The sequence below is a fragment of the Magnolia sinica genome, chromosome 8, assembly GCF_029962835.1.
Source record: "Magnolia sinica isolate HGM2019 chromosome 8, MsV1, whole genome shotgun sequence".
Classification (NCBI taxonomy): domain Eukaryota; kingdom Viridiplantae; phylum Streptophyta; class Magnoliopsida; order Magnoliales; family Magnoliaceae; genus Magnolia; species Magnolia sinica.
Window position 1 is genome coordinate 33,284,105 of NC_080580.1, and position 26,624 is coordinate 33,310,728.

Genomic DNA, 26,624 nt, shown 5'->3' on the forward strand with positions numbered 1-26,624 from the left:
AGATGAGCTTGCTAGACTTCGAGTCGAGCCCTGTTCGATTGGTCGAGACTATTCACTCGACTGGTCGAGTAGTGTGCACGACTAGTCAAGCCACAACTAAAAATTCTTAACAAATTGGACTGGTCGAGAAACTTCTTGGACTGGTTGAGCCAGTGCCTGAACTAGTTGAACAATGATTTATACTAGTTGAAGAAAAGCCTATAAACATATATAATGACCCAAATTCAATATGCAATTAACATGACCTAGCCTATGGTCAATTTAGGGTCATTCATACCTTAAATGTGAGTTGAAACATCGTTCGCTTCGGTAGAAAGCACATGAAGCTTGACCTCGAAGTCTTAAACTTAAGTTTGAGCTAGAGCTTGTGTTCATAAGACTTTAAGCTTGAGGTAGTGATTTTATAATATGAGCTTGAGTACTTAAAACTTGAGGTAGAGGTAATGAACTTGAACCTGAGCTTTGAGCTTGAAATAGACTTTGTGTTCTTGTATTTGAACTTGTATTCGATCTTTGGCAAAATTCTTCAACTTGAAAATGTAGAAGAGTTGACGATGACTTGAAGGTGAACTTTCCATCTTATCATAACGAGATACTAACTCCAAGATGTTTGGCACAACAAAATTTGACAAAACCGATTGCTAAAATTATAACATAGCACCTACAATCTCCTCATTTTTTTAAAAAAAATTTAAATTTCTCTTTTTCTTTTTCTCCCTAGCCATATGAAGAAGGTGTGGTGGTGCTTTTGCCGTTGGATTTCGCTCGAAGCGTGCACATTGATGAGATCGTATGTTGGGCGATTATATTATAGGGATATCACGTTGCAAATGTTCTGCACTGGAGAAATTTTACCAAGCGACACTATCTTAAAGAGAAGAACATAATCCACACATCATCTAACAAGAAAAATGGGGTCTACATTGGCTAAGATTATTGCATTTGTGATCTTCCAAATAGGTGTGAAGTTCTATATCTTTTTATTTATTCTATTTTACATATTTTCCTTTACCATTGTTTCCAACACCTCGGCACACAAACATAACATGTGCAATTGAATTTGACACCAACATCTACCCATCAAGTGGACTACATCATAGAAAATGATGTCTAGCCATTGATATTTACATGAGTGGTTCAATAACTGAGTGGATATGTCTAAGTTTTATAAAAGGTGATCTCATGATAGGCCCAACTTATTGGATTTGTTAGAAGTCGCAAAAAGTGAAAGGTTCGAAAGTTATCCACTGGGTGGACTATAAGTCATAGTGCAAACTTAATAGATTTTCATCTGGGTCCACGGTGTTGGCTAGATTGCCATTTGATAAACTAAAAAAATAAGATCTGAAAATTAATTGAAGTATTAAAAACTTATAATGCTAAATTGTAATTTTAAAATAATTTTAGAAATATTTTAATCAAAAGTAAAATGAAATTTTAACACATCACTAATTTCAGCATTTTGGCTTGGAGGGGTTGTTAAAAAATGAGCTATATTTTTGGGTGAAAATTAATTTAAAAATATAAATTTTGAGTAACAGTGGTCTAAATAGGTTTTATCAACTAACCCTAAAAAAAAAAAAAAGAAACCAATTAAAAATGGGGTCCAAAATGGGTAGACCTGAACCTGACTTGATTTCAGATAATTTTCCTAGAAAATTGGACCTGGATATGTTAGAGTTGAGTCGGGTCCGTCTGAAAAGACAATGGCCCGGCCAGAACGGCCCATCTGTTACACGTTTGACTTTGGACATGTCTTCACGCGAGTCGAGTGAGGCACGTGCGGTTCTCTCTCACCGAGGTGGGGGGAAGTAGCGAGGGTGCGGGGCGCACCGTCAAAAGTGACGGGAATTTTCCGCTTCCAATGGCAGTTGAGAGAACGCAATACTGAAACCCAGGCGACCTTCCCCTTCGATAGAGATCCCACACCAACAACACCTTCTTATTGGAAGCGATCCCTCAGATCTGAAGCTGAAGATCTTCTATGATATCTTTCTCCATTTGATATAAGATGCAGATACTGGAGAGATTGCCAGCCATGGATTATCTCCGGTCCGAGAAGATGAGCTTCGTCCAACTCATCATGCCCGTCGAATCTTCCCACCGTGCCATCTCTTACCTCGGCGACCTCGGCCTCCTCCAATTCAAAGACGTAAGATCCACTTCTCCCCAGATCTCATTCTCTCATTCCATGCCTTCTCTCTCCCTCTCATATCGATTCCACGTCACTTCTTTTGGATTCCCGTTGAGATTGGGATCTTTTCAGGTTCGTATTTCCTTAGGTTTGATAAACGGATCTTGAATTTGTTTTTGGTTTATATTATTCGGTGTCGTCTGTGTGTGTGTTGAGGGATGATCCTGTTTGGTAGATCTGCTGCTGGATCACGGCGAGAGCGTGCTTATGCTCTTTGCTTACACAAGAATTCGACATGTGGAGTTCGAGATCTTTGATGTTTGCTGTGTTGATTCCAATGTAGATCCACCATACTAGTCTAGTGTCACTGATCGGTTGGTTTTAACTGTCTGGCTGGTGACCATCAAATGGCGATGGCAGGAACCAATAGTGACATTTTCAACTGGAAAGGTCCAATAATTTGATGGTTTGGATTGCCCAAAATTTGTGAGTTGAGGATAGTTGTCCTTCCATGGTGGGATGCATCTAATGAATGGTCTGGATCTTCAACCATTTTGCCACGTTTCCAATTGTAGAAGAGTGCACCAGATGGTGAAATTGGTATTCTGCGATCAGGTTATATTTTTGTAGTCTTAAGTACCCCAATTTTAGGGTCTCGGGTTGTGAGGTTATAGTGATTTGCATTGAGATCTACATTAATGTTTATTGTTAAAGCTTACAGAAATATGCAGACTGAGGCGAGTGGAGATAAAAATGAAGACCAAGGGTGTGTTTGATGACTGCCCAAATCCCCATTTGGTCAGATCCAGTAAATTGGAATGTGGAAAATGTTGTTTGGGATGAAGTCCATTTGTAGATATTCATTTTGATAAGCGTGCAGATATATATATTTTTTCCTTGTTGGGATTCGTCCAATTCTTGCAATTTGAGGGCAGTGGTTCATTCATGGTGGAGTGAACCTGATGAATGGTCCGGATCTTGGACCATGCTGCCACTTTTCAAATTGTGGTGCAGTGCACCAGATGATGAAATTTATGTTCTCACTCAGGTTATCTTTCCACAGTATCCTCTACCTGAATTTTAGGGGCTGGGATTGTTAGGTTATCGCGTCTTTCTTTGAGATTTACATGGACGTTTATTCTAATAGCTCAAGAGAAGTATGTAGACTGAGGTGCTATTTGATAAAACTTATTTTCAGCACTTATACGATTCAGATTGTTTGGCAAATCCAGATTATTAAGTGCTTAATTAATTTTCAATGAAAATATGAGTCTTTTTTTTGGCTCCTCTCTCTTCACTCTCAGGCTGAATGCTGAAAATGGTGGCGCATTCCATTTATTTGGAATCGAACTCGACTTGTGAATCGAGGGCGGTAGCTTCCTTTCCCAGTGAAGAGGGAAGCAAGCTTGGGACGGATACAAAAAAAGAAAAAAAAAAGAGGATAAGCAAGTCGTGTAGTCAAAGGTTGTGATGCTTCACCGATTGAGAACACAGGCCTCACCGCTTGAGAGTACCTAGAAATAGGATGTCCGAAGAACTCATTAGTTTGGTTGTTACTAGGAGTGAATGAACAGAGTGATAGCTCAATGATGCGAGGACATGTGATGACCTAATCCTAGATGTATGTATAATCAGGTTAAAGAATGTTCAAGTAAATACACGAATCAACTAACCCTTTCCAATCAAAGGGATTAGGTAAATTTCAACACAAAGATGAGGTCATTCCATCAGGATCATGCCCCTTAGCATAAAATCGCGTAAATAGTAAAAATGGAGGACCTGAAGATATGAGGATATCCCAGATCTAGCATAAGTCGGTCCATGGTGAAGTTTGGATATGATTTTATTGACTGACCATCCCTCTTTTCCGTTCAAACTAGAAATGAGGTATCCAGAGGAACGGAATGGGTGAAGAATGAAGGGTTCAAGATGAAGAAAGTACGGGTCCTTTTGTTGTCAAAAGAAAAGGAGGATGATTCTTACATTTTCTTGCACCTCGAAGATCTAAAAAGAAGGAAACTTGAAATCAGGGTGGAATCCTCAACACCCAAGGGCCAATCCTGAAACCCTAATCTCTTGAATAAAGAGGAAGAAAAAATACGAATTTCTATTCATTTAATAATAATGAAAATAGGGTTTCTCACAACGTATATATAAGCTATGGAAAAAGTAAAAGTTCACTAAAGCCCCTAAAAACAAGAAAAATAATAAAAAGACGAAAAAATAAAGAAAGTGCAATAAAGCCCTTGAAACAAGGAAAAAGAACAAAAAGGCCTAAAACTAAAACACCCGTGTGGTAGGGTGTGAAAATCCGACCTATGGATATATGGTCAGGCTGTGGTCATGCCGCTCTTGCACTAGTAGCGCGTCAGAAAATGGATCTGATGGACCCAACGTCCATCCACATCTACTCTTTCGCTCCGGTACTCTGTCGGCGACGCCTCCTTTGGTACACTTTAAAGGGTGCACCACTGATGTCTGCATCACTCAACTCCTGTAGCAAAAACATGCTCCGGTTTTCCATTCTTATATGAGACCGGAAAGTTTATTTGCAACAAGTCGACACACCATTTTGAAAATTTCTTATCACTTTTGACTAAAAATCCCTTAAAGTATTTCAAAATTACAATTCAACACTTTAAGCTTTTAGAGCTTCTTCTTCTTATTTTTTTAAATTTTTTTTTTTTAAATTTTTACCTTCAGTTTATTAAACGGCACCTGAGGAGAGCACATAAATATGCAAAGGGTGTGTTTTATGTACATCCAAAGTGCTATTTGGCTAGATCAATAAATTGGAATATGGCAAAGCTGTTTGGGAGGAGACCTTTTTTAGATATTCTTTTTCATCACTTCAAAACTTTCTTTTTAATTTCATGATTTGAAGCCAAAAAGGGCTTATTTCTACTTCAAACAATCTCTATACTAGAAATGATGACCCGAATTGGCAATTATGCTGCTCATATTTTGGTGGAAAGCTTTTGTTCTGCCTATCAATTGATGACTGCCTAGATGGGCCTAACATAATTCAAAAGATCACCATATAGGATATATAGATCAATAATTCATAATAATGTAGAGATTTAGAAGGAACTCGCTGATTGTAATCAACCTATATACTAGATTATCAGATGGCACTCGATTGTAATAAACCTATGTACTAGATTATTAGATGACACTCGATTGTAATCAACCTATGTACTAGATTATTAGATGGCACTCAATTGTAATAAACCTATTTAATAGTCTATTACATTGCCTTTGTGGGAGTTTCGTGCTCTAATTGCTGGTCCCAAGCTCGGATAAAGGAGGGTTCGGTCAGGTTAGTCAACGTCAAACTTATGCCATAACTTCCATCATGATTCCAAACAATATGATGATGTAGAGATTGAGAAGGATGTTGCTTGGTGAATTAGACTTGGATGGATAAAGTGGAGATGTGCCTTTTGAGTTTTATGTGATTGTTGCATACCAATCAAATTGAAGGGTAAGATCAGCCATGCTTTATGAGATAGAATGTTGGGCAATCAAAGAACCATGTGTTCATAGAATGACTGTAGCTGAGCTGAGGTTGTTAAGATAGATGAGTGGCAGGACGAGGAATGATAAACTTAGAAATGAATACATATAAGGGAACTTAGGAATAGCCCCAATAGGTAATAAGATGGGGCAAGTGTACTAAAGATGGTTTGTCATTGTGTGTCAGAGACCAAGAATTGCACCAAGAATTCCATCATTACCAGATTAAATTCAATCTTGTAAGTTGGCATCTTTGACGATATGAAATACTAATGCATTTTTCTAGGTATTGAAATTGGACTCTACTGGTAGTTATTTTGAGAACATAGGGCCAAAACGTATTGGGAATGTACTCAGAAATGAAATGGGGAGGTTATGTATTCTTTTCTGATCCAATTAGAATAAAGGAATCCATGAGAGCGGAAGCTAGAGCTCTCCACAGGACATCAACTATCCTCTTGTACTCCGCAACAACTTCTGTGCATATAGTAGAAGGGCCTTTTTCTAAAAAAATCTAACAGGGATTGTAATGTAGGGGCATTTTCACATTGGGCTTGAGTGGGGTGGCTTGTGGGATGCGGGGTCACACTCGGGGTGGGCGGCCTGTGTGAGGCGGAACCCATGCGACGTGGGGTTCATGAGGGTGGTTTGGTTGAGGACCTAACCCATGGGATGCGGGGCGCGGGCTATGAGATAAAGGAATTGATTTGCCACGCTCTATCAGTTCAAGCTTTTAAAGCAAGTGATTAGTTGTCCTGCATCAAAGTAGTATTAGAGTAGGAGGTCTTGTGTTCTAGACTCCTCACCGGGAGTGATTAATGTAGGGGCATTTTCACATGGGGCTTGAGTGGGGTGGCCTGTGGAATGCGGGAGCACATTTGGGGTGGGTGGCCCGTGTAAGGTGGGCCCCATTCATGGGAGGTGGGTGGCTCATGTAAGGCGGAACCCATGTGATGTGGGGCCCACGAGGGGAGTTCGGCCGAGGACCTAACCCATGGGATGTGGGGCTTGGGCTATGAGATAAATGAATTAATTCGCCACGCTCTATTAGTTCGAGCTTTTGGAGCAAGTGGTTAGTTGTCCTGCGTCAGATTGTAGAGAAATCTAGAAGATCTAAAAGACTCTAGGAAGGTCTAAAAGGGGTATAGAAGACTCTAGAAGATCTACAAGGTATAAAAAACTCTAAAAGGGAATAAAAGAGTGTATTAGTGTGCAAAGCCCTCTAGAAGCTTCTAGAATGCTCTTATAATTACATGTATGTAAAATTGAGTTGAGACCTCTAGAATATGGAGTTTAAGTATGAAAGATTCTTAGTAGGATGTTACATAGCAGTATCTACTGTCGTATTGACTAGCTTGCTGGCTAAATATGATATGGGCCTTATCGGTCAATACGACCCTATAACGACTAAAAATTTTCTTGGGAAAAAAATCTAAAAAAACATTGGTAAAATTCTAAAACATGTGAGGATCTCAAATATGTTATTAATTTTTTATTGTTGTTTTGGACATGTATTTGATGGTTCAACCAGCGATTTTTTAGTAAGAATGCTATTTGTTGGGCAATTTCGGCTTGACTTGCTATAATTTGGCTAAAAGGGCCCTGATCAAACAACTAATGGATGTACTTATTTGGTAAGAATGCAGCATGATTTGGTAATTTAGGGCTTGTTACATATAAATACAACAAAAAAAGATGGTAGAATGAACAGAAGTGATGGTTTACCCTTATGATATTCTCTAAAATGGGCCACTTAGCTTTGATTCATTGAATCCTACTCAAAATTTGTGTTTTAATCATCAAAATAGGCCTTAATTTAGTTTAAAATTGGTTTTTAAGCTTCCTTCATGGTTGAAATGAAGAAAGAAGTGGAAAACGAGAGAAACTGATATAAATTTTTTTTTTTTCAAAATGGGCCCTTTATAGCCATATTGGCCTTTAATAGTCGTATCCTCTCGGTAATTGCACTGATACAACCCATTTTTTCATAATGGATCAACTTAACCTTGTATTGTGTAACAAGGCTAACCGTTTCCTTTACATATCGGCTGATATGTAACTGTTTTTCAATACCATGATTCTTAGGCCATTGGATAAGTACAATTTGGCAAAATCTACATCATTCACAAAGTCCATGAACTTATAGATATTTGGGGATCTGCTCTTTAGTGTTGTAACATTCTCCTCATTAGCATTATGTAGTTTTGTAGATTAAGAATAGAAGAGAGAGAGAGAGAGAGAGAGAGAGAGAGAGAGAGGGTTGAATTGAGGTTGGACGTCCTTCCCTCCCCTTTTATATTATTCAATAAAATGATTAAGACAAAAATATCCTTAAGTGGAAAAAGTTAGAATCTCCACTAAGTCCTAACAACTAATTAACAAAAGGAAAAGACTAGGTGGGTTGTATAGTGTTACGACTCACATTCACATGTCAACACTATCCCTTAAGTTGGAGCATAGATGTTGTCGATGTCAAGCTTGGAGTTTATGCGTATAGATTGACTATGATTAAGGGCCTTGGTGAACATATTAGCAAGCTGATCTTGAGACTGAATATGTGGCGCAGAGATTTCACCACTAGAGACTTTTTTCATGTATGAAGTGACAGTCGACTTCAATATGTTTTGTTCTTTCATGATAGATTGGATTATTTGCAATGTGGGACGCTGCTTGGTCATCACATAACAACTACGTTGGTAAATTCCCTTCAAACCCCTTTTCTTGCAATGGCTTCTTGATCCACATCAACTCACAAATAGTATGAGAAATTGCTCTATATTTTGCTTCAACACTTAATTGGGCCACAACACTCCACTTCTTACTCTTTGACATGACTAGATTTCCTCCCACAAACGTGCAGTACCACTAATAGATCACTTATCTGTTAAAGAACCTGCCCAATCTGTATCATAGCCATCATCTCCTATGTATGAATCCTTTCAAGAGCTATCATCTACTCCTCTATAGCTCAACCTTGGTGCCATAGAGGAAAAATAAGAACCTCCTTCAAATTTTTAGAAATGGTGGATTAAGAACACTTAATGGTCGAAACAAAGGACTAATGCTGAGGGGACATGGAATGAAGGAAACAAACCTTTGAATAAGGTGATACGTACATTGTCTTTTTTGCTTTTCTGACAATAAGAGGTAAATATAAGACATGTTCTAAATAAGAATCATCATAAATAGGCAATCGAGTAGGAACACTATCAGTACTTGTAGCCGAAGGGGCATGCTTTGTGGTGTCCTGGGAAATACTGGGTTCACTAACATTCCCGCGTTCATATACTATCAAGTTTGACTTAGTGGAATCAGTAAGAACCTTATTTCTAACATTGTCAGGTTCAGAAGACAGACACTATCTAATCAGACTTGAGCAGGAATAGGAAGAATCATAGAATGTGTCACCCCTTTTCTATCAGAAAAGTATGGAGCATCTTCTACAAATTAACATCCATAGAGACAACTTTTTAGTAAGAGGATCAAGACATTTTACCACTTTTGTGAAGACACATATTCCAAGAAAATGCATTTGACAACTTAATGCAGGGGCATTTTCATACTGAGCTCAAGTGGGGTAGCTTGTGGGATGCAGAGGCACGCTCGGGGTGGGCGGCCCGTGTGAGGCGGGTGGCTCGTGTGAAGTGGAACCCATGTGAAGTGGGGCCCGCGAGGGGGGTTCGGCCTAGGTTCTAACTCATGGGATGTGGGGCCTGGACTATGAAATAAAGGGATTAATTCGCCATGCTCTATCAGTTCGAGCTTTTAGAGCAAATGGTTAATTGTCCTGCAACACAACTCTATTTGGCAATTTGTTTCTAAGAGGATCAATGTTATAGACAACTCTATCTGACAATTTACCTCTTTACGATACGGGCTGTAATGGACGTTGCAGCCAAATTGAAAAAAAACCAAAATACCTATGTTGGTCCCGTAATGGACTGTTATAACCTTTACGGAGGGTGTAACGGGCCATTACGGGGGTTGTAACGGGATAAGTCATTTTTTCTGTAACAACCATTATGGTTGTTACACGTGTAACGGTTGCCGCCATTACCTTTACATAACGGCTGCCACCATTACCTTTACGTAATAGCCGTTACGACATACCATGCATAACATATACATGCGAAGGCATGTAAGGGAATGCCATATATTGGATAAGAGTCCAAAAAATATGGAATAGTAGACTCTCCAATAAGAACTTTAGTGAGAAGACGATTGATCGGATATTAGGCTATAATAATAACATTTGACAAAAAAGATTTAAGAATAGACATTCCAACCAGAAGAGCATTAGTTTGAGTGACTTCAAAAAGTTGTCTATTCTTCCTTTCAGTCACGCCATTATATGCACGTGGTCTAAGAGTTGATACCTCCTAAAGATAAGATATAATAGTATGGGAAATGTATTTTTTTGCATTATCTGTACAAAGAGTACCAACACTCACATTAAATTGATTTTTAACCCAACTATGAAATGCTTCGAAAATAGAGTTAACCACATCTCTAGATTCTATCAAATGAATCAATGTCATATAAGATGCATCATTAATAAACAAGATAAAGTATTTGAACCATTAGAAACAATAGGAATTGGACTCCAAACATTCAAATGAACTAAAAAAGGAAAAAAAAAATCCACTGGAACATTTCTCCATAGGGGGATAGACAAATTTATGGTGTTTGACTAAAACATAAGCCTCACACTTTAAAATTTTAACATCACTAAACTTGACTAATGCTGGTAATAAAGATTGGAATACAAGACTTGAAAGATGACCAAACCTTTATTGTTCGTTATAAAAGTCTTCCTTTTGGACACCAAGACACTCACTTGAAGTATTTAAACGAAAAAGGTATAAACCATCCTCCTCATGTCCACCACGAAGCAACTTGTTCGTCTTCAGATCCTAGAAAATACAATGATCAAGATAAAATGTCACATTACAATGCAAGTCATTAGTTACCTTACTAATTGATAACAAATTAGGCGTAATCTTAGGCACCAACAAGATAGATGACAACGAAAAAAAATGGGGAAATAGATATAGTATCCTTAACCCCCAATAGGAGTTAAGACTACCATCTGCCAATTTAACACGACCTAAACTTGAATTGGGAGTAAATGAAGAAAAAGAGCCAAATGTACATGTCATATGATCGGTAGCCCTTGAATCAATGACCCAAGGGCTTGATGTAGAGGTAGTATGAAGAGTAGTAGATGTATTACCTGTCTGACACAAGGAAGTGGATGAGGAGGCCTTATTTTGAGTGGTGTATCTTAACAAAGCATTATACTTAAAAGTTTGAGACGTGAACAACATCATCAGCAGATGGAACCGCAAGCGAAGTTGAGTGTAAGGAACTGTGTCCCCGGTAGTAATCTGAGAATCTCTGCCATATGATGTTGCAGAGTTAGCAGCTTGGCTTGGAGGTCTACCATGAAGAATCCAACAATTATCCACACTATGTCCCCGTTTACCACAATGAGTAGGTAATCGATCGATGCCATGACCACAACCAATACTACGGCCACCATCATTTCCTTCTCTTCTTGACCCTCTACCACGACCAACATTAGCATTATTGAAGTTTCAAAAACTTGTCATTAGAGCAAATTTCTCAACTACAACCAATCCCATAGCAGTGCAGCGCTTCTCAACATGCAACAATAGTGCATAGACGCTATTTAGTGATGGTGAAGAGGGTGAGCCAAGAATCTGGGTATGAATTAGTTCAAACTCTGTATTAAGGCTTGTCAAAACTCAAAAATTCGTTTCTTCTCGATGCTCATCTTATATGCCTTAGCATTTGTGGAACACACAAAATAAAGATTATCTAGAAAGGATAATTCCTGCTTCAGATCATAATAATCAGGCACTGATCGTTCCCCATCTTAGATTTCCAATCTCCTTATAAATATTATAAATCCGAGCCTTATTATTTTGATATGTATACAATTCATGGGCAGTTTGCTAGATGTTACGAGTAGTAGATAACAAAAGAGGCCTTTGCTGAGGGCTCTATGTGAACATACCATTTCTAAATGTGCCTTCACAAGCTTCCTCACGTGTTCTTCATGCGTGTTTTCCTTATCACCTCTGGTTTTATGGTGCTCCTCCTTGAGTTGCCGCTTTTGTATGGTTAGTGGGTAAGAAACGAATATTAATAGTGGACAATTTACAACGGTAGGCCTTTATTCTTCCAAATGTATGTTTGTTGTTTATGGGGGATGCGGAAACAATTGATCATTTATTCATCCATTGTAATTATGCAAGACGAATCTGGGACCATTATTTTGCTGCTCTTTGTACAAAGTGGGTGATGCCAAGTTCAGTTTTTGATCTTTTATGGGCCTGGCATGGTGGGGGGCTAGTAAATCTACAAAGGCATTATGGCGATTACTCATCATGGCTATATTTTGGATAATATGGAGAGCTTGAAATGATCGTTGCTTTAACAATGGGGAGGTTGCAGTGCTGGACTGTGTACATAAGATCAATGTCTGCGTGTTGGGATGGACTCCTTATGTAACTATGATAGACTTTGACCAGCTTCATTCAGTATTCCATTTGTAATTTTATTTGTGTTTTTGTTTCTTTGTATTTTTAGCTTGCTTCTTGCGAGTTTTTAATAAAATTTTGTGGTTAATTAAAAAAAAAACCATTTCTAAAGATATGCTGGTTAACTCATAAGGTGAGCCATGTGTACTATGAATACAAGGCTGTTTGTGATTTTCCTTCTGTCCATTTTCCTCATGTGAGTGTGACCCAACTCATGACTATATTGGCATAGTCCGTGGGCAAGGGCCAAGGCTTGTAGTCACCAAATCTCACATACTTTTGCAGTGATTCGCTCATCAGCCTCTCCTCTCATGAATGACTGTAGCATTTCTCATTACACGGTGCTCAAGCCAAAGTTCGTATAGAACCGTCTTGGTTTTAAGTGTACAAGTGTGGTCCATGGTTGAATGATTCAAACCATTGATATCATGGGTGCCATTTAGGACAGCCTCTGCACCAAAATTCCCGTGGAAGGAAAAATCTAACCCTCCTAGGTGACCAACAAAAAGAAGGCTAAAAAGAAATTACAAGATTGGTTCTTTTCGAACCAACAATAGAGGGCCAAATATCCTATTGCTAAGATCTTCTAGTTGGGTTTCTTTTGACACATTGACCATCCACAGCGAGTCCCATCATATCAACAATTTGGATCAATGAACCACAGGCCCTACTTGTACAAATTAAACACTGGATGGTGCTTTACGGACTTTTGGTGTGAGCATATTTTAATGATAAATGCTGTGGTCACTCTTTAGGAAAAAAAGAAAGATAAATGCTATGCTCACTTCACAGGAGTGGTTGAACAAGCAAGTCACTGCACATACGTGAACCTGGCAGACATGTAAGATCTGGCCATTCATTAAGGTTAGGGCTGTCTGTGGACATGCGCTGGCCGATAAACCATGCCAATCATGTAAGATCTGGCCATTCATTAAGGTTAAGGCTGTCTGTGGACATGCGCTGGCCGATAAACCATGCCAATAATGTCATCAGGTGACCACCCTTGTATGATGAAAATGGATGGTTAGAAAGAAATCATGAATGGCCTTTATGCAATGTACATGTGTGGCTCACTTGATGAGTGTGCCAGACTGGCTTTTGGGACAGGGCATTTTCGCATAGTACCAACCTGGTACATTGACAGCATCTTGCACACACTTGCCATGTATAGCCCAATTGGAAAGAGGATTCTATAAAGTCTTAACCTAGTTCTTTTAAGTTGATATGACTTATCCTATTCCTCCCAAGCTAGGTCATGTTGGCTGCTTTAGAAGATCTAGGTAGTAGAAATAAAAGTGAGGTCTAAGATTTAGTAGAAAGTTCTATGTTAGTGGTCAAAAATAAAAATGAGCATCATTGGGTCTACAAGGATTCGACTGACTGTGCAAATAAACTTACATATCATGTGTTTGCAAGAGGAAAGATAAAATTTTAAATTTCTTGACACACAAAAGAATTCATTGAAGACATGGAGAGAAGGAATTCCGAAGCAGTAAGGGAAAATGAGGTACTCTTGAGAAGGAAGAAGATGAAGAAGAAGAAGAAGAAAACTCGTGTAAACCAATGATAGCAGACCTACCTGGTAATATACACTAAGCATGTGAGTTGACTTCTTATCTATTTTCTTGGTAGTGTCGCTGTTGCATAAGAGTTTTGTCTTACTGTGATTTCTCTGACTATCATCTGATTAAAATCCCAGCATAAGCTTGTAATTACCAATAAATTGCATGGAGCTGTCCAGATAAACTTGTATTATTGTGTCCCTTGCCTGGACAAACTCGAACACTAGATACACATATTTTGATCCTTGAACTATATATATATATGTTTATATATATATATATATATATATATATATATATATATATATATATATGTATATATATATATATATATATATATATATATATGTATATACTTTTTGATTTACCTTTTATTTTCCAAAGTACTTTCCAAAGTACTCTTCCTGATGCATTTTACATTTTCTTTAAACATTAAATTGCATTCTGAACTTATTTGGTTGCTTTTTTACATTTTCTTTAAACATTAAATTGTATTATTAACTTATGAGTTAATTTATCCAATGTCCTCACTTTCTTTTCTCTTGCCAGTTAAACGCTGATAAAAGTCCTTTTCAACGAACATTTGTCAATCAGGTACACACTGTTCATAATTTTCTATGCTTGCTGAAAGGTTGTCCTTTTTAATTGAGAAACTAGTGGAAAGGCTTTCACTAATTGGATGTAAACGCGATGTTCATTAAAGTAGTTCCATCAGTAGCTACATTTCTGATTCCTCAGTTGCTACCTGATCTTAATGCTCATCATGCAACATGTATTGTTTGTTCCTTTACAGTAGCTTTCTCATCAGTAAAACTCTATTGTTTGATCATTGCTGGAAAGAGCAGCTTAGCTTGTGATAGTCGTTCTTAGTTTCTAGAAATGGCAGGTAGCAGAAGCATGGGTGGCATGAAAATAATCATTAGCTATGTTAGAACCCTAAATGCCTAAGAATCATGGCATTCCAAAGCAAGTGCTAGGTAGAAGTTATGTGCAACTTTAGATACACATACACCAAGGTGTTCCAAAACAGTTACGGCGGCCGTAACGGCCACCACCGTTACTGTTATGATATGGGCTGTAACGGCCCTTGTATCGGCTGTTACAGCCCTCTTTAATTTTTTGAAAAAACTGTTACATGACCATTATGGGACCGTTACGGGGCTGTTACAGGGCCGTTATGGGGCATTATGGGACCATTACAGGGCATTTATGGCCGTTACAGCCCTCTTTTATTTTTTGAAAAAACTGTTACATGACCATTATGGGACCGTTACGGGGCTGTTACAGGGCCGTTATGGGGCATTATGGGACCATTACAGGGCATTAACGGCCCGTTTTTTCTGTAGCGGCCGTTTCGACCCTGTAATGCGTAACAGTTATGACCGTTACCATTACGTAATGGCTATTACATAACCGATTTTGAATACCTTGACATGCACATTAAATATGTGCTGTTTCCTGATTTGTCCAGCCAAGTGGGACTGAGAAAGTCTGTAATTTTTTCATGTCTACCATCTTTGATTCGTGAGATGCATCTTTGACTTTATAGTCACATGCCTTCTTTTGAGTCTCTATGGTTCTTCCCCCAAAAAAAAAAAAAAAAAAAATGACGACATTTTCATGTCATTACAAGTATCTCAAACAAGAGTTAAACCAACAGCCTTGTCCATATGGCCTTGATGCAAAGCAGTATTTTGGTGAAAAAAGAAAAAAAAAAAACAACGCACCCTTAGAATTTATGAGCTTTAAAATGTCATAGTATGCATCAAAGTTGATTGAGTCTTTCCAATTTGATTTGCCATTTCCTGTAGAAACTTTACAGTATTTATTTTATTTTATTTTTTTGTGTTGAACTAATGTAGCATGTGTTTACGGTACTTGATTAGGTCTCTCCATGTTTAATATGTATGTGATTTAGCATTCAAGCCTTCTATTTGTAGTTATTCTTGAGTTCTTTCTTTTTCTTTTGGGTTTTTTAAGAAACGAAAAAAGATCTCTAAATGGTTCAAGTTGCAACTATGGTACATCTTTTCTGGAATTCATCTGTGGGACTTTTGTCAGCTGCTTTCATTGTTTCACTAGAGATTTGCTGATAGCTGTTCCTCAGGTTAAACGATGTGCGGAGATGTCACGGAAGCTACGGTATTTCAAAGATCAAATAAGTAAGGCCGGTCTATTATCTTCCGCTCGTCCTGCGTTGCAACCAAATATTGACTTGGAGGCTCTAGAGGTGCATATGTATATGATTTACTCTAGAAAGATGTTTACGAAATCTTTATCTCTGTAAGAACAGTTGAATTCAAAATGCCACTGCAGATTAATGTTGTAGACTTTCTTGATTTCAGATACAACTTGCTGAGCATGAAACTGAACTTCTTGAAATGAATGCAAATAGTGAGAAGCTGCGGCATACCTACAACGAGCTACTGGAATTCAAGCTAGTATTGCTGAAGGTACTTTTTTATGTGTACTATTTCCTTGTTTTGTGTTTCTGCTTGCTGCTGCTTGATGTATTACTCATGTGATTTCACCTTTACCCATTGTTATTCTATAAGATTTGTGATATTTACCGCTTAATTGAGAGCTGTCATCTTTAGTATGTGGGGTTATTATGATTTAGAGACTGCTATATGAATCTAAAAGTGCTTCTTGCTATCCTTAATGTACCATTTCTAATTACTACTACTAATTAATAAAGAACAAGAGAGCAAGTTAATTCAAGGAGAGTTTGTCCAATCCCAACTCCCAAGAGAGGTGCAGGAAACCTCCTCTTTATCTAAATAGTTGGCTAAGCTACTAACATCTTGGAGCTACAAATGTCTTTCTTCAGATCCTGGTCCCTCTTTCTATGTAAATGGCGTGCGTGCTGTATTCACTTATTTTGGGAAATTCTCATCTTAAACATTGGAACATTTTCTTGTATGAGTTTTATTTTTAATCACCTTTTCCATAACTCCAACTGGATTTATTTAGAAAATCAAGTGCTGTCTACAATTAGTGCAACTGATGTAGGATTTTATCTAGGTGTTTGTTCCAATATAGGGAGTCATGTAGGATTTTGTATCCTTTGATCAACAATGACATTACTTGGAAAGAAGAGGATGTAGAAGCATAAAAAGAATGGTCAGAATTACAAGAATGGAAGCTGAACCTTTAGGTGCAGTAACTCCATCTTCATCAAGTTAATCAGCCTCCAATTAGCTTCTCAGTGGATGTGGTGCATCAGGCCCCCCTAGTAGGTCACTATCTCATGAATTTTCTCAAAGACACATGGCAGCCTGTAAGGGATCCTCTTATGGACAGATACCCCCAACCTCTGATGGCTTCAAATTTTGTGATAATTTCATAACCTGCAATAGGGCAGGCACTTCAATAATTCATGAATTCTTTATACCAAATGGCCCGATTGGTATTCTTAACTTGTCCCAAATCATCTTTGACAACGCCTCCGATGCCTGCAGGGATCTGGTTGCAAAAGGAACTAGCAACAAAGTTGAGGTCCACAGACCCATCATTGGAGGTCTGCAAGAATCAGCCAGAGACTTAGAAGGCCCTAAGTTTCTCAGGCTCAGGAATGACCCAATCCCCCAAAGAAATTTCTTACCTGTTTATGCTGGACATGTTAGTTATTCATCTCTTTTTATATTTTATTACAACTTTCTGAATAAGTTCTCAACAAATTAGGCAAGGAAAAAGGTTGGAACAAAAGGCTTCAGCATTCGCATCTTTAAGTAGGATTTTGTAAACACGACCATGAATGGCCATACATGTGGAACATTTTGGGGGCATGCTTACATTTAAATTGATATTGAATATTTATTTTCCTTTTCCTTTTATGGTTTCTTGAGACTATGGCATAATTTCGACACTGGCTGCCAACCTGACGCAACCCTCCTTTATCCAGTCTGGGGACTGGCTATGAGAGCATAAAATTCTTGCAGGCGCAATGTAATTGACTATTACATATGTTGATTACAGTCAAGTGCTACCTAATAGTCTATTACATAGGTTGATTACAGTCAATAAATTGATTACAATCAATGAGTTGATGACCAAGTTATGGCCCTTATCGAGTGGAATGGCTGACAAGGATTCATGTAGCTGAGCCCAATTAGTTGGGATAAGGCTCCTTTAAAACAAAATTACTTGGGGTAAGGCTTAAATGATGATGATGATGGTTTCTTGTGATTAGAAACTATCTTCAAGAGGTGTGATTCTTCTACAAACCTAGGAGGGAGATCTCTTTAGGGTTTTGTGTGGCAAGACTTTAGTTATTTATCCTGTTTAAAAATTGTTTTATTTGTTTATTTTCTGCTGCAATTACTGTTATTGAAGAGATTTGAATCATCTAAGTTGGAATTATATCAGTAAAGTGGTACCTTTTCTTGTCCCAATTAAGTAGATTCAATTCTGTAATAGTTGCTTCTTCAATTTTTGGTAAGTTCCATCTTATGGAATTTTTTCATTGTCTTTCCCTGTTCCCCTTTACCCTTGATCTGTCCAACATCCTACTCCTAAACCCAAAATTTTCCAATTTTCCCTAAATTAACCCTATCCCTGAACAGCAAAATTCTTCAACTTTCCCAAAACCGAATCCTGACCCGAGTTTATTAAACTTTCCCTGATTTGAGAACCAACACCCTAATTCCCGCCCAAAACATAATCCTGACCTTCTATATCCCAGCTGAAACTGCAGCTCTTATTCTTCCTAAACCCTAACCGAAACCTAATTCCATCTCTTAGCTTTGAACCATAATCCCCATGCTCAATCATAGCATATATACAAATCTCATACACAACTGTTTGCCTGGTACTTCAAGCTATCTTATTATGTAGCACCTTAACACCCTTGGAAATTCAACTTTACACCAAATAACCCCTTCATTTTACACCCTAGGCTTCCTTAGCCTCTATGCAACCCCCTCTTTTAAAGACTAGACTACATAGTCTTTAAATTCACTTGCAACCTATCACTACTACTACTAATGACTCAAAAGCAGTCTCCCATAACCCAGATCTTTGCTTTAAAATCAATCTTATTTACAATCAAGGTATTACATGATGGTATCGGTTGGTGTTGGCTGATATGATATGGGCTGTATTGGCCAATATGGTCTTTTAATGGTCAGTTTTTGAGAAAAATCATCATTACCATCATCATCTAAGCCTTAACCCAACTAATTGGGGTTGGCTACATGAATCCTTTTTCATTATTCCATTTTATCAAGGGCCATAACTTCAGTTAGACCATAGGTCATCTAGTATTTTCTTACTACCTCTACCTACGTCCTTTTTGGGCCTACCCCTTGCCCTTTTAGAGCCTTCATAATGCATGGGCATTTTCACACCGGGCTTGAGTGGGGTAGCCTATGGGATGTGGGGACACTCGGGGTGGGCGGTTCGTGTGAGGTGGATCCCACCCGTGTGAGGTGGGTGGCTCGTGTGAGGAGGTACCCATGTGAAGTGGGGCCCACGAGGAGGGTTAGGACCCACGAGGAGGGTTCGGCCGATGTCCTAACCCATGCGATGTGGGGCGTGGGCTATGAGATAAAGGGATTAATTCACCATGCTCTATCAGTTCGAGCTTTTAGAGCAAGTGATTAATTGTCCTACATCACTTCAACTTGTACCAACTCACTCTCAAGTTCTAACCAGAATAGTTCTTGGTCTCTGTTGCACATGACCAAACCATCTAAACTCTAAAGTCTACTTCACTCATCTTGTTACCTACTGGCGCTACTCCTAAATTCCCTTGAATGCATTCTTTTCTTAGTCTATTTTTTCTTGTCTTGCCACTTATCCATCTCAACATCCTCATTTCAGTTACATTCATCCGGTGGACATGTTTTTCCTTAATTGCCAAACATTCTATCCTATAAAGCATGTCTGGTCTTGTAGCCATCTTGTAAAATTTCCCTTTCAATTTAAGTTGTACATGCCAATCACATAAAACTCCAAAGGGACGTCTCCATTTTTGCTTGAATTCTATAGGCATCATCCTTCTCAATCTCTCCACCCATGAATTATCGGTCTAGGATATTGAAAGTGGTCTTTTTGGGAAACTCCTTGGTCAACAATCTTTATCGATTCCATGTTCCCTATGCTTCTTTCTTTGGGAAATTTCTTGGTCAACAATCTTTACGAATTCCACGTTCTCTATGCTTCTTTTCTTTGGGAAACTTCTTGGTCAACAATCTTTACCAATTCACCGTTCCCTATGCTTCTTTTTCATTTGTTAAGGTGAATAACATCTAGAAGCTAGTTCTTGTCTTGTAAGTTGTAAGCAACCGTGCTTATATTATATGCTTGAATTCTTCTTACCAAATTGGTCCTACTAAAAGGAAACTAAGCTTACAGTTCCATTCCAAGTGACATGAGGGGAGAATTTTCCCATGTGAAGAGTCATTCATATGACGAGAGGGCATAATGACTAGTTTTCAGAGGAGGTTTGTTCGTGGGTGAAGGGGAGTTTTGAAGGCGAGTAAGAGATCCATTTTAGGGGCTATTCCCAGAGCCCCTCCTATCGCCCCTAGAAGCCTTGCAAACGTCTTTGATAGTAGATCCCTTCTCTGGCCTCTCCGCAAAGGCAACTTCCAACGTTCATATCCTCATCCCACTCTCAGTCTGCTAATCATGAATGTGCCCTGGTGGTAGTTGACCCAACCACTCAAACTGTTGTCTCCTTTTCCCACCTTAACTTCAATATTCCTTGTTCTTTTACTGCTTCGTTTCCTATTACCAAGGTCCCTCCTCTTCAATCCTTTCCGGATTCCCAACCTCTTCAGGAGCCCCATGATCTCTCTCATCCGGTTGATCTCTATGGTCCAGGCTCAATCCTATCTACATGCAAGAACCCCTAACGTATTATTGTAGCCTTCATGGAAGTTGGGACCTCAATGGGTATGTCATTTGGAGATAAGGAGGATGATTATATTACTTTACTCCCGTTTATTAAACAATGTGAAGCCATGATAACTTTGGAGACCAGGAAACATGCGAAATCCCCAAGAGGATGGAGGGAATTAGTGAGCCTAGAGTCCTTGGTCAACTACAAAGCAGGTTCTATCTCGCGTTCCACCAAGAAAGGTAGAAGGGGCAAGTTAGTTGTCTAGTGATCTCCTGGAATGTTAGAGGCCTTGGGTCCGGAAGGAAGAGAACTCAGGTCAAGGACATGCTCTGCAAATATAAACCTCATATCGTCGCTATTTAGGAATCCAAGCTCTCGTCAGTAAGTCATTCTGATTTAGACTCCATTTGGGGTTTAAGGAATAAGGATTGGATCTCCCTAGATGTGGAGGGCTCTTCGGGGGCTATTCTCTTAGTCTGGGACTCCTGAGCTTGGGTCAAAGAAGACTCTCTGGTTGACTCTTTCGCTATCTCAGTGGTTCTCAGGAGTCCCTCCTCTCACTTCAAATGGGTCTTCTCCTCTATTTATGGCCCATGCTATGCTTCTATGAGACATCTGTTATGGCATGATTTGAATTCTATTTAGGATAAGTGGTCCCTTCCTTTGGTGATTTCAACATTGTTAGGTTTTCTTTCAAAAAAGTGAACAGCGGTAGAATTACCAGGAGCACGGGAATGTTTTCCGAATTGGGGGTCGTTAGATTTTTAGATATGGAATTAGAATTTGAGTAGAAATGTGTTTTAGCTTGATTAAAAAAAAAAACATATTTTTGCTTATTTTCTGTTTGTTTGATGGTTTTGATTTAGATCCTAAACATGAAATTGAGGAGAAAATCATATCAGTGGGGGAGAAGAGCTAAAATCTCAAAGAACTTCTTGGTTTCTCAATGTTGTCTCAAATCTTTGAGTTCTTTCCCCCTCTCTCTTTGAAAGGCCGGGCATGGGCCAGACCTTGAATTTGTATCTCGGGCTCGAGTTGGACTATTTTGGCCTGTCACGGGCTTGGGCCAGGTTTGGGTATATATTGAAGAAGGCGGGGCCAGGCTTGGACAGAGCTTGGCCCAGCCCATTGACACCCCTACAAGTGACACTTGAGTTGCATGTGAATATAGGTGATTGGCATTAGTTATGAAATTTGGTCCGTTGTTTACAATTTCAGCAACCACCAAATGCTGGTTTCACGTAATATAGTGCTTTTCCCAAAGGAAGAATTTGATCCCAAACATGAGATTAGATGGTCAAAATACCATGGTATTGCTAGACATCTAGTCCTTGTGTAATAATGGTGTTAATTCCATCTAATGTAATGCAATACCACCTAATCAGCCCAATCCATCAACATTTGGTCGTCCATGTCCCCATCAAATACCAAATGGGGCTATAGCCATACATATGGAACTTTGGTGGCGTGGTTATGATTGATTCGAATGAAATATTTCTCATTCTTAGTTTCTCAATACTATCTTTTAGATGTGAGATCTTCTATAAACCAATTGAAGAAATTCCTGTAGGAGGCTTTTGTTTGTTGTGTCTCGAAATATTTATCCCATATACAATATAATTCTTTGTTTTCTGTTGCAATTGGTGTTTTATTGAAGAGTTTTGAACATCTAAGTTCGAATCATATCATGAAATTCATACATTTTCCATATCCTAATTGAGTAGATTCGAGTCCACAATACTTGCTTCTTCAAACCAGTTCCAAATGGTAAGTGAGCTCAATGCAGGAAAGAACCGAATTGAGCACAATGGTAATTTACACTAATGGCCATTCCACTCAATACAAATATGGTAACTTCCAAAAGCCTTAATGTACTTATGCAACTTGGAAGATTGCTAGTGTATGTGGTCTTCAGCATGTATTTTTTCTTTCAATTATCTTATTTTTGTTAGCTAATGTGCTAATCTATGTGAATGTATAGTATCTGAGGAAATTCTCTCTATGCGCAATCTAATCACTTTTTGAAATTTCTAGTGGCCATGTTGTCTAATCTGCTTGTTATTACGACATGCATTATTCTAAATTGTTAACCTCTTTTTCTTGGATGATGATACTTTCATGCCATTTATGGTTTTCTAGTGTAAGCATTTGTTCTGACTTTTTGAATACCTGTTTTGAGCTGCTTGTCCTTTGCCTTCTCATATTTTTTTTATTCCAGGCAGGTGGCTTCCTTGATTCAGCACAGAACCATGCAGTTGCACAGGAGAGAGAATTAGATGAAAATGTGTACTCCAAAGACGATTATGTGGAGACTGCATCATTACTTGAGCAGGTCCTTTTCCTATATTTCACTTGAATGGTTAGTTTCATCAATCTGTCATTATGATTTCTATTTTCATTCAACCTTTTTCTGTTTTATAGGAAATGCAGCATGAGCCTTCGAACAAAGCTGGCTTGAGATTTGTAAGTGGGATTATTTGCAAGTCAAAGGCTTTAAGATTTGAGAGGATGCTCTTCCGTGCTACTAGGGGTAATATGCTTTTCAATCAGGCACCTGCTGGGGAACCCGTCATGGATCCAGTCTCCACAGAAATGGTTTGGTTCCCTTATTGTCCTTACATGTTCGATTATCCCTTTTACTGTCTAATCTAGAAGCTATTCTTCTCTCTTATTTTATCTATTTATTTATTATTATTATTTTTGTGGTTGCAACGCAGGCCTTTTGCTTTTGTGTGTGCGCTTGTGCTTGTGTCTTTTACTTCTCAAACAATCTGGACGCTATTCTCTCTTTTCTTCGCATGCAGCTCATGTGTGTGTGTATGCGCATGTGCGCCCATTGATTTCAATGGTGTCGCCCACCTTTTGAGTTAATCAACCAGATTTTCCCACCAAGTGGCCTGTAGGGAGTGACCACCTTGTGCATGGGTCTGATGATGACATGCTGTGTGATTTTCTCTTCGCTTCCATCCTCTGACTACACACATGCATACACACATACATTTATATTGGGGGTGATCACATGAACTCAACTCCACAATTGTGGTGGATTTGTGTCCAATCTGAAGATTCTGGACCCTTGGATATACCATCATAAGATTATATGGTTGATTAGCTCCAGCTTGTTTCATGGGCTACAGTGAGAAAACGACACTGATCAGAACATTCTAACATCTGATCAATAGTCCATAAAAGGGATAGTTAATATCATTTATAGAAATTAGGTCCACTCAACAATTTGATATTTCTATTTAATGGGCCTCATCTTGGATTGCTTATGATTTTAAAGCATCCCTGTCATCAGCTCATCCTAACTACCCACCCATTGCTTGGAATGACTTTAAAATCGAAGGCCATGTTATGGATGGATTTGATCATCCAATTGGTGTAATTTTTTCATGGTACCCCATAAAATGTGTATGTTTCACCTTATGGGCAGTCTGGACCGGTTGATTAGTCCAAGTGTCCTCATTAAACTCAACTACACCATAGTTGTGGAGTCGATTCCATGTGATCATCCCAACCACACCCTGATGCAACCAAATCGAAAGGAAATCTCAATTCGGATACCTATCTTTCTGGAATATCAAACCAGAAAGTTTTGTCACAGATGCAATGAAAAGATGAAAATAAGGGTTGTGGATGAATTTCCAAAACCTACTGGCCAGTATGGTAGTAATCATAATAATCCTTTCTTTTACCATAAGGTAATACACGCCTAATGAATGCAACTCATGCTTTAAACCTAAGAGAAATAGTTTTATTTTATTTTATTTTATTTGGTATAATCATCATAACTCTTTAGAAAAGACTCTTCACATGTATATATAATAATTCTCGGAGCAAAGGAAACCCGAATATGATCCTAACCATCCATCACTTCTAATCCTAACCATTTGTTTAAAATATTAAAATGAATACCCTTGAATCCCGTCACAAGACTCACAACCCTCCCTATAGTCTCTCACTCAAATGGTGCCAGAATTGCAATATCTTGGACTTGTCTAAAAGTTAACTCAGTTGGCTTTCGAATGGACCAATTTCGCATTATTCAGACATTGTTTGATATCCGAAAAATGACCCACAAAAGAGGTGACGAAAATACAAAGGGAAACATTAAACAAGTCATAGACTAACTCTAAATATCTAACAACTAATTGAATAATTGCTAATATGATCTGGAATACATGTAAGGACTTTTGATCTTTCATTGGATAAATTAGACTCTGTGGTTCAAAACTTCAATCTTGCTGTTTGGATGGTCTATATTGACCTTGATCATGACACTTGGATGGGCCTGATCTTTGACCAACCAGCCTGTGTGGGTCAAATGTATCATTTCCCCCGGCTTTGGAAAGAAAAAACTCATCTGCAAGTTTCGGTGGTGGTAGTTGGTGAAGGCCCCCACATCATATCGGGATCTTTCATGTGGTGGTGTTGTATATCATGTTGTTCCTTCTTTTGTGTCTTCATGTTCCTCCACGTGTTAGGTGTCAACTTCCACTTCTTCTGCAAGATTGGATTTGTGAACTTGGACTGCTGGAAGGTTGACTGTGGCTTCATTCCCCTTTGTAGATTGGTTCTTTGATTTGTGTCCTCCCATTGTCACTGAGACATGACCAAAGCATCCATCACAGCTTTGATATTCACTGTAGAATTCACTGATTTCATCATTGAGGGACTTATCCTTTTGGTCACCTCAATGCATGAGTTTTCTGCCACTTCATACTTTGAGTCAGATCCACTTGCTCCTGTCAATTTATCTGTTAGTTCTTCTGTTTCAGTTGATTCCTCATTTGATCCTGTTGTGGTTTTTTTTTTTTTTTTTTGGTTGAAAGGTAACGATGCTATTATAAAGAAACTGCTGAAGGCAGGAAACAACACAGCCAAAAGCAACTACAACCCAAAAAGAGAAGGAAATTTATAAATGTCTATAAACTAAGAAGAAGAGGCCCAATCCACAATGTGACATTTTACAGACCCAATGGCCTTGAGGAGCGAGTTTTTGATCCCGTTGTTGATCCATCAATGAGGCTATTTGTGGATCCGTTGATCAATCCAATGCGGATTAATCATGAGCATCGCCTTAGATTAAGATGTTGATAGTAATCCAATTATGTTCTTCTTGCCAGTTCTTCCTTTGACAATTTAGAGGATGACTAAAGCTCTCTAGACATTGGGCTCATTGTGAATTTTATTCCATCACAAATTTATAGGTATTTCTTTTATCATCATGGATGGCCTTTTGATGTTGTATCCATGGTGTTCCAAGTTGATGTGACAATGTTCCATGGGAGTGACTTTACACCACAGATCTTCATATTACTTTTCTTGGAAGGAATATGTCAAAAGATATTGTTGAAGGGGCCTTCTTCATACTCAGAAAAATATCCCAACTGCAGCAATCTTGCAATCACTCTCTCTGATACAAAGTTCTCACTACTATTTCCATTGATTATCATCTGAACAGTGTTTCCAATTTCCATTCACTGCTAATTTCATTTTAAATACTTCACTTAGTGGAGTTTTACCAGGCACCGACCCACCATGGCATTAAAATTTTCAATCATCTATTGAGTCATTTTTACCATGTTACTTGATTTTCTAAAATTGAGTTTGTGTGATGGTATAGGGCTGATTTTGGATGTAGGGCTAAAATTGAGTTTCTAATTTGGCGAAGATGGGAATTTAGGATTGGGATTTGCGGATATTGACAAATTGGGTATTTATGAGAGAAATTGGGAACTTTGCAAAATTGTATTTTTAGGGTTTTGAAAATTGGCATTAAAATTTTCTATCATCTATTGAATCATATTTACCATGTTACTTGATTTTCTAAAATTGAGTTTGGTGATGGTAAAGGGCTGATTTTGGATTTAGGGTTAAAATTGGGTTTATAATTTGGGGAATTTTTGGGAATGGGAATTTAGGTTTGGGATTTGGGGATTTTGACAAATTGGGTGTTCAGGTTGAGAGAAAATTGGAAAACTTCGCAAGATTGG

At 38.4% G+C, this 26,624-nt stretch overlaps 1 protein-coding gene across 1 annotated transcript in view; it reads left to right on the forward strand.

Moving 5' to 3' along the window:
• Positions 1 to 1,817: 1,817 nt before the first annotated feature.
• LOC131253207 (V-type proton ATPase subunit a1) overlaps positions 1,818 to 26,624 on the forward strand; it is an 83,506-nt gene continuing 58,699 nt past the window's right edge. The window contains exons 1-6 of the mRNA XM_058254105.1: positions 1,818 to 2,152; positions 14,328 to 14,372; positions 15,886 to 16,008; positions 16,124 to 16,231; positions 22,844 to 22,957; positions 23,047 to 23,220. Coding sequence (XP_058110088.1) covers positions 2,012 to 2,152; positions 14,328 to 14,372; positions 15,886 to 16,008; positions 16,124 to 16,231; positions 22,844 to 22,957; positions 23,047 to 23,220 — 705 coding nt within the window. The 5' untranslated portion in view covers positions 1,818 to 2,011. The remainder of the gene's footprint in view (positions 2,153 to 14,327; positions 14,373 to 15,885; positions 16,009 to 16,123; positions 16,232 to 22,843; positions 22,958 to 23,046; positions 23,221 to 26,624) is intronic.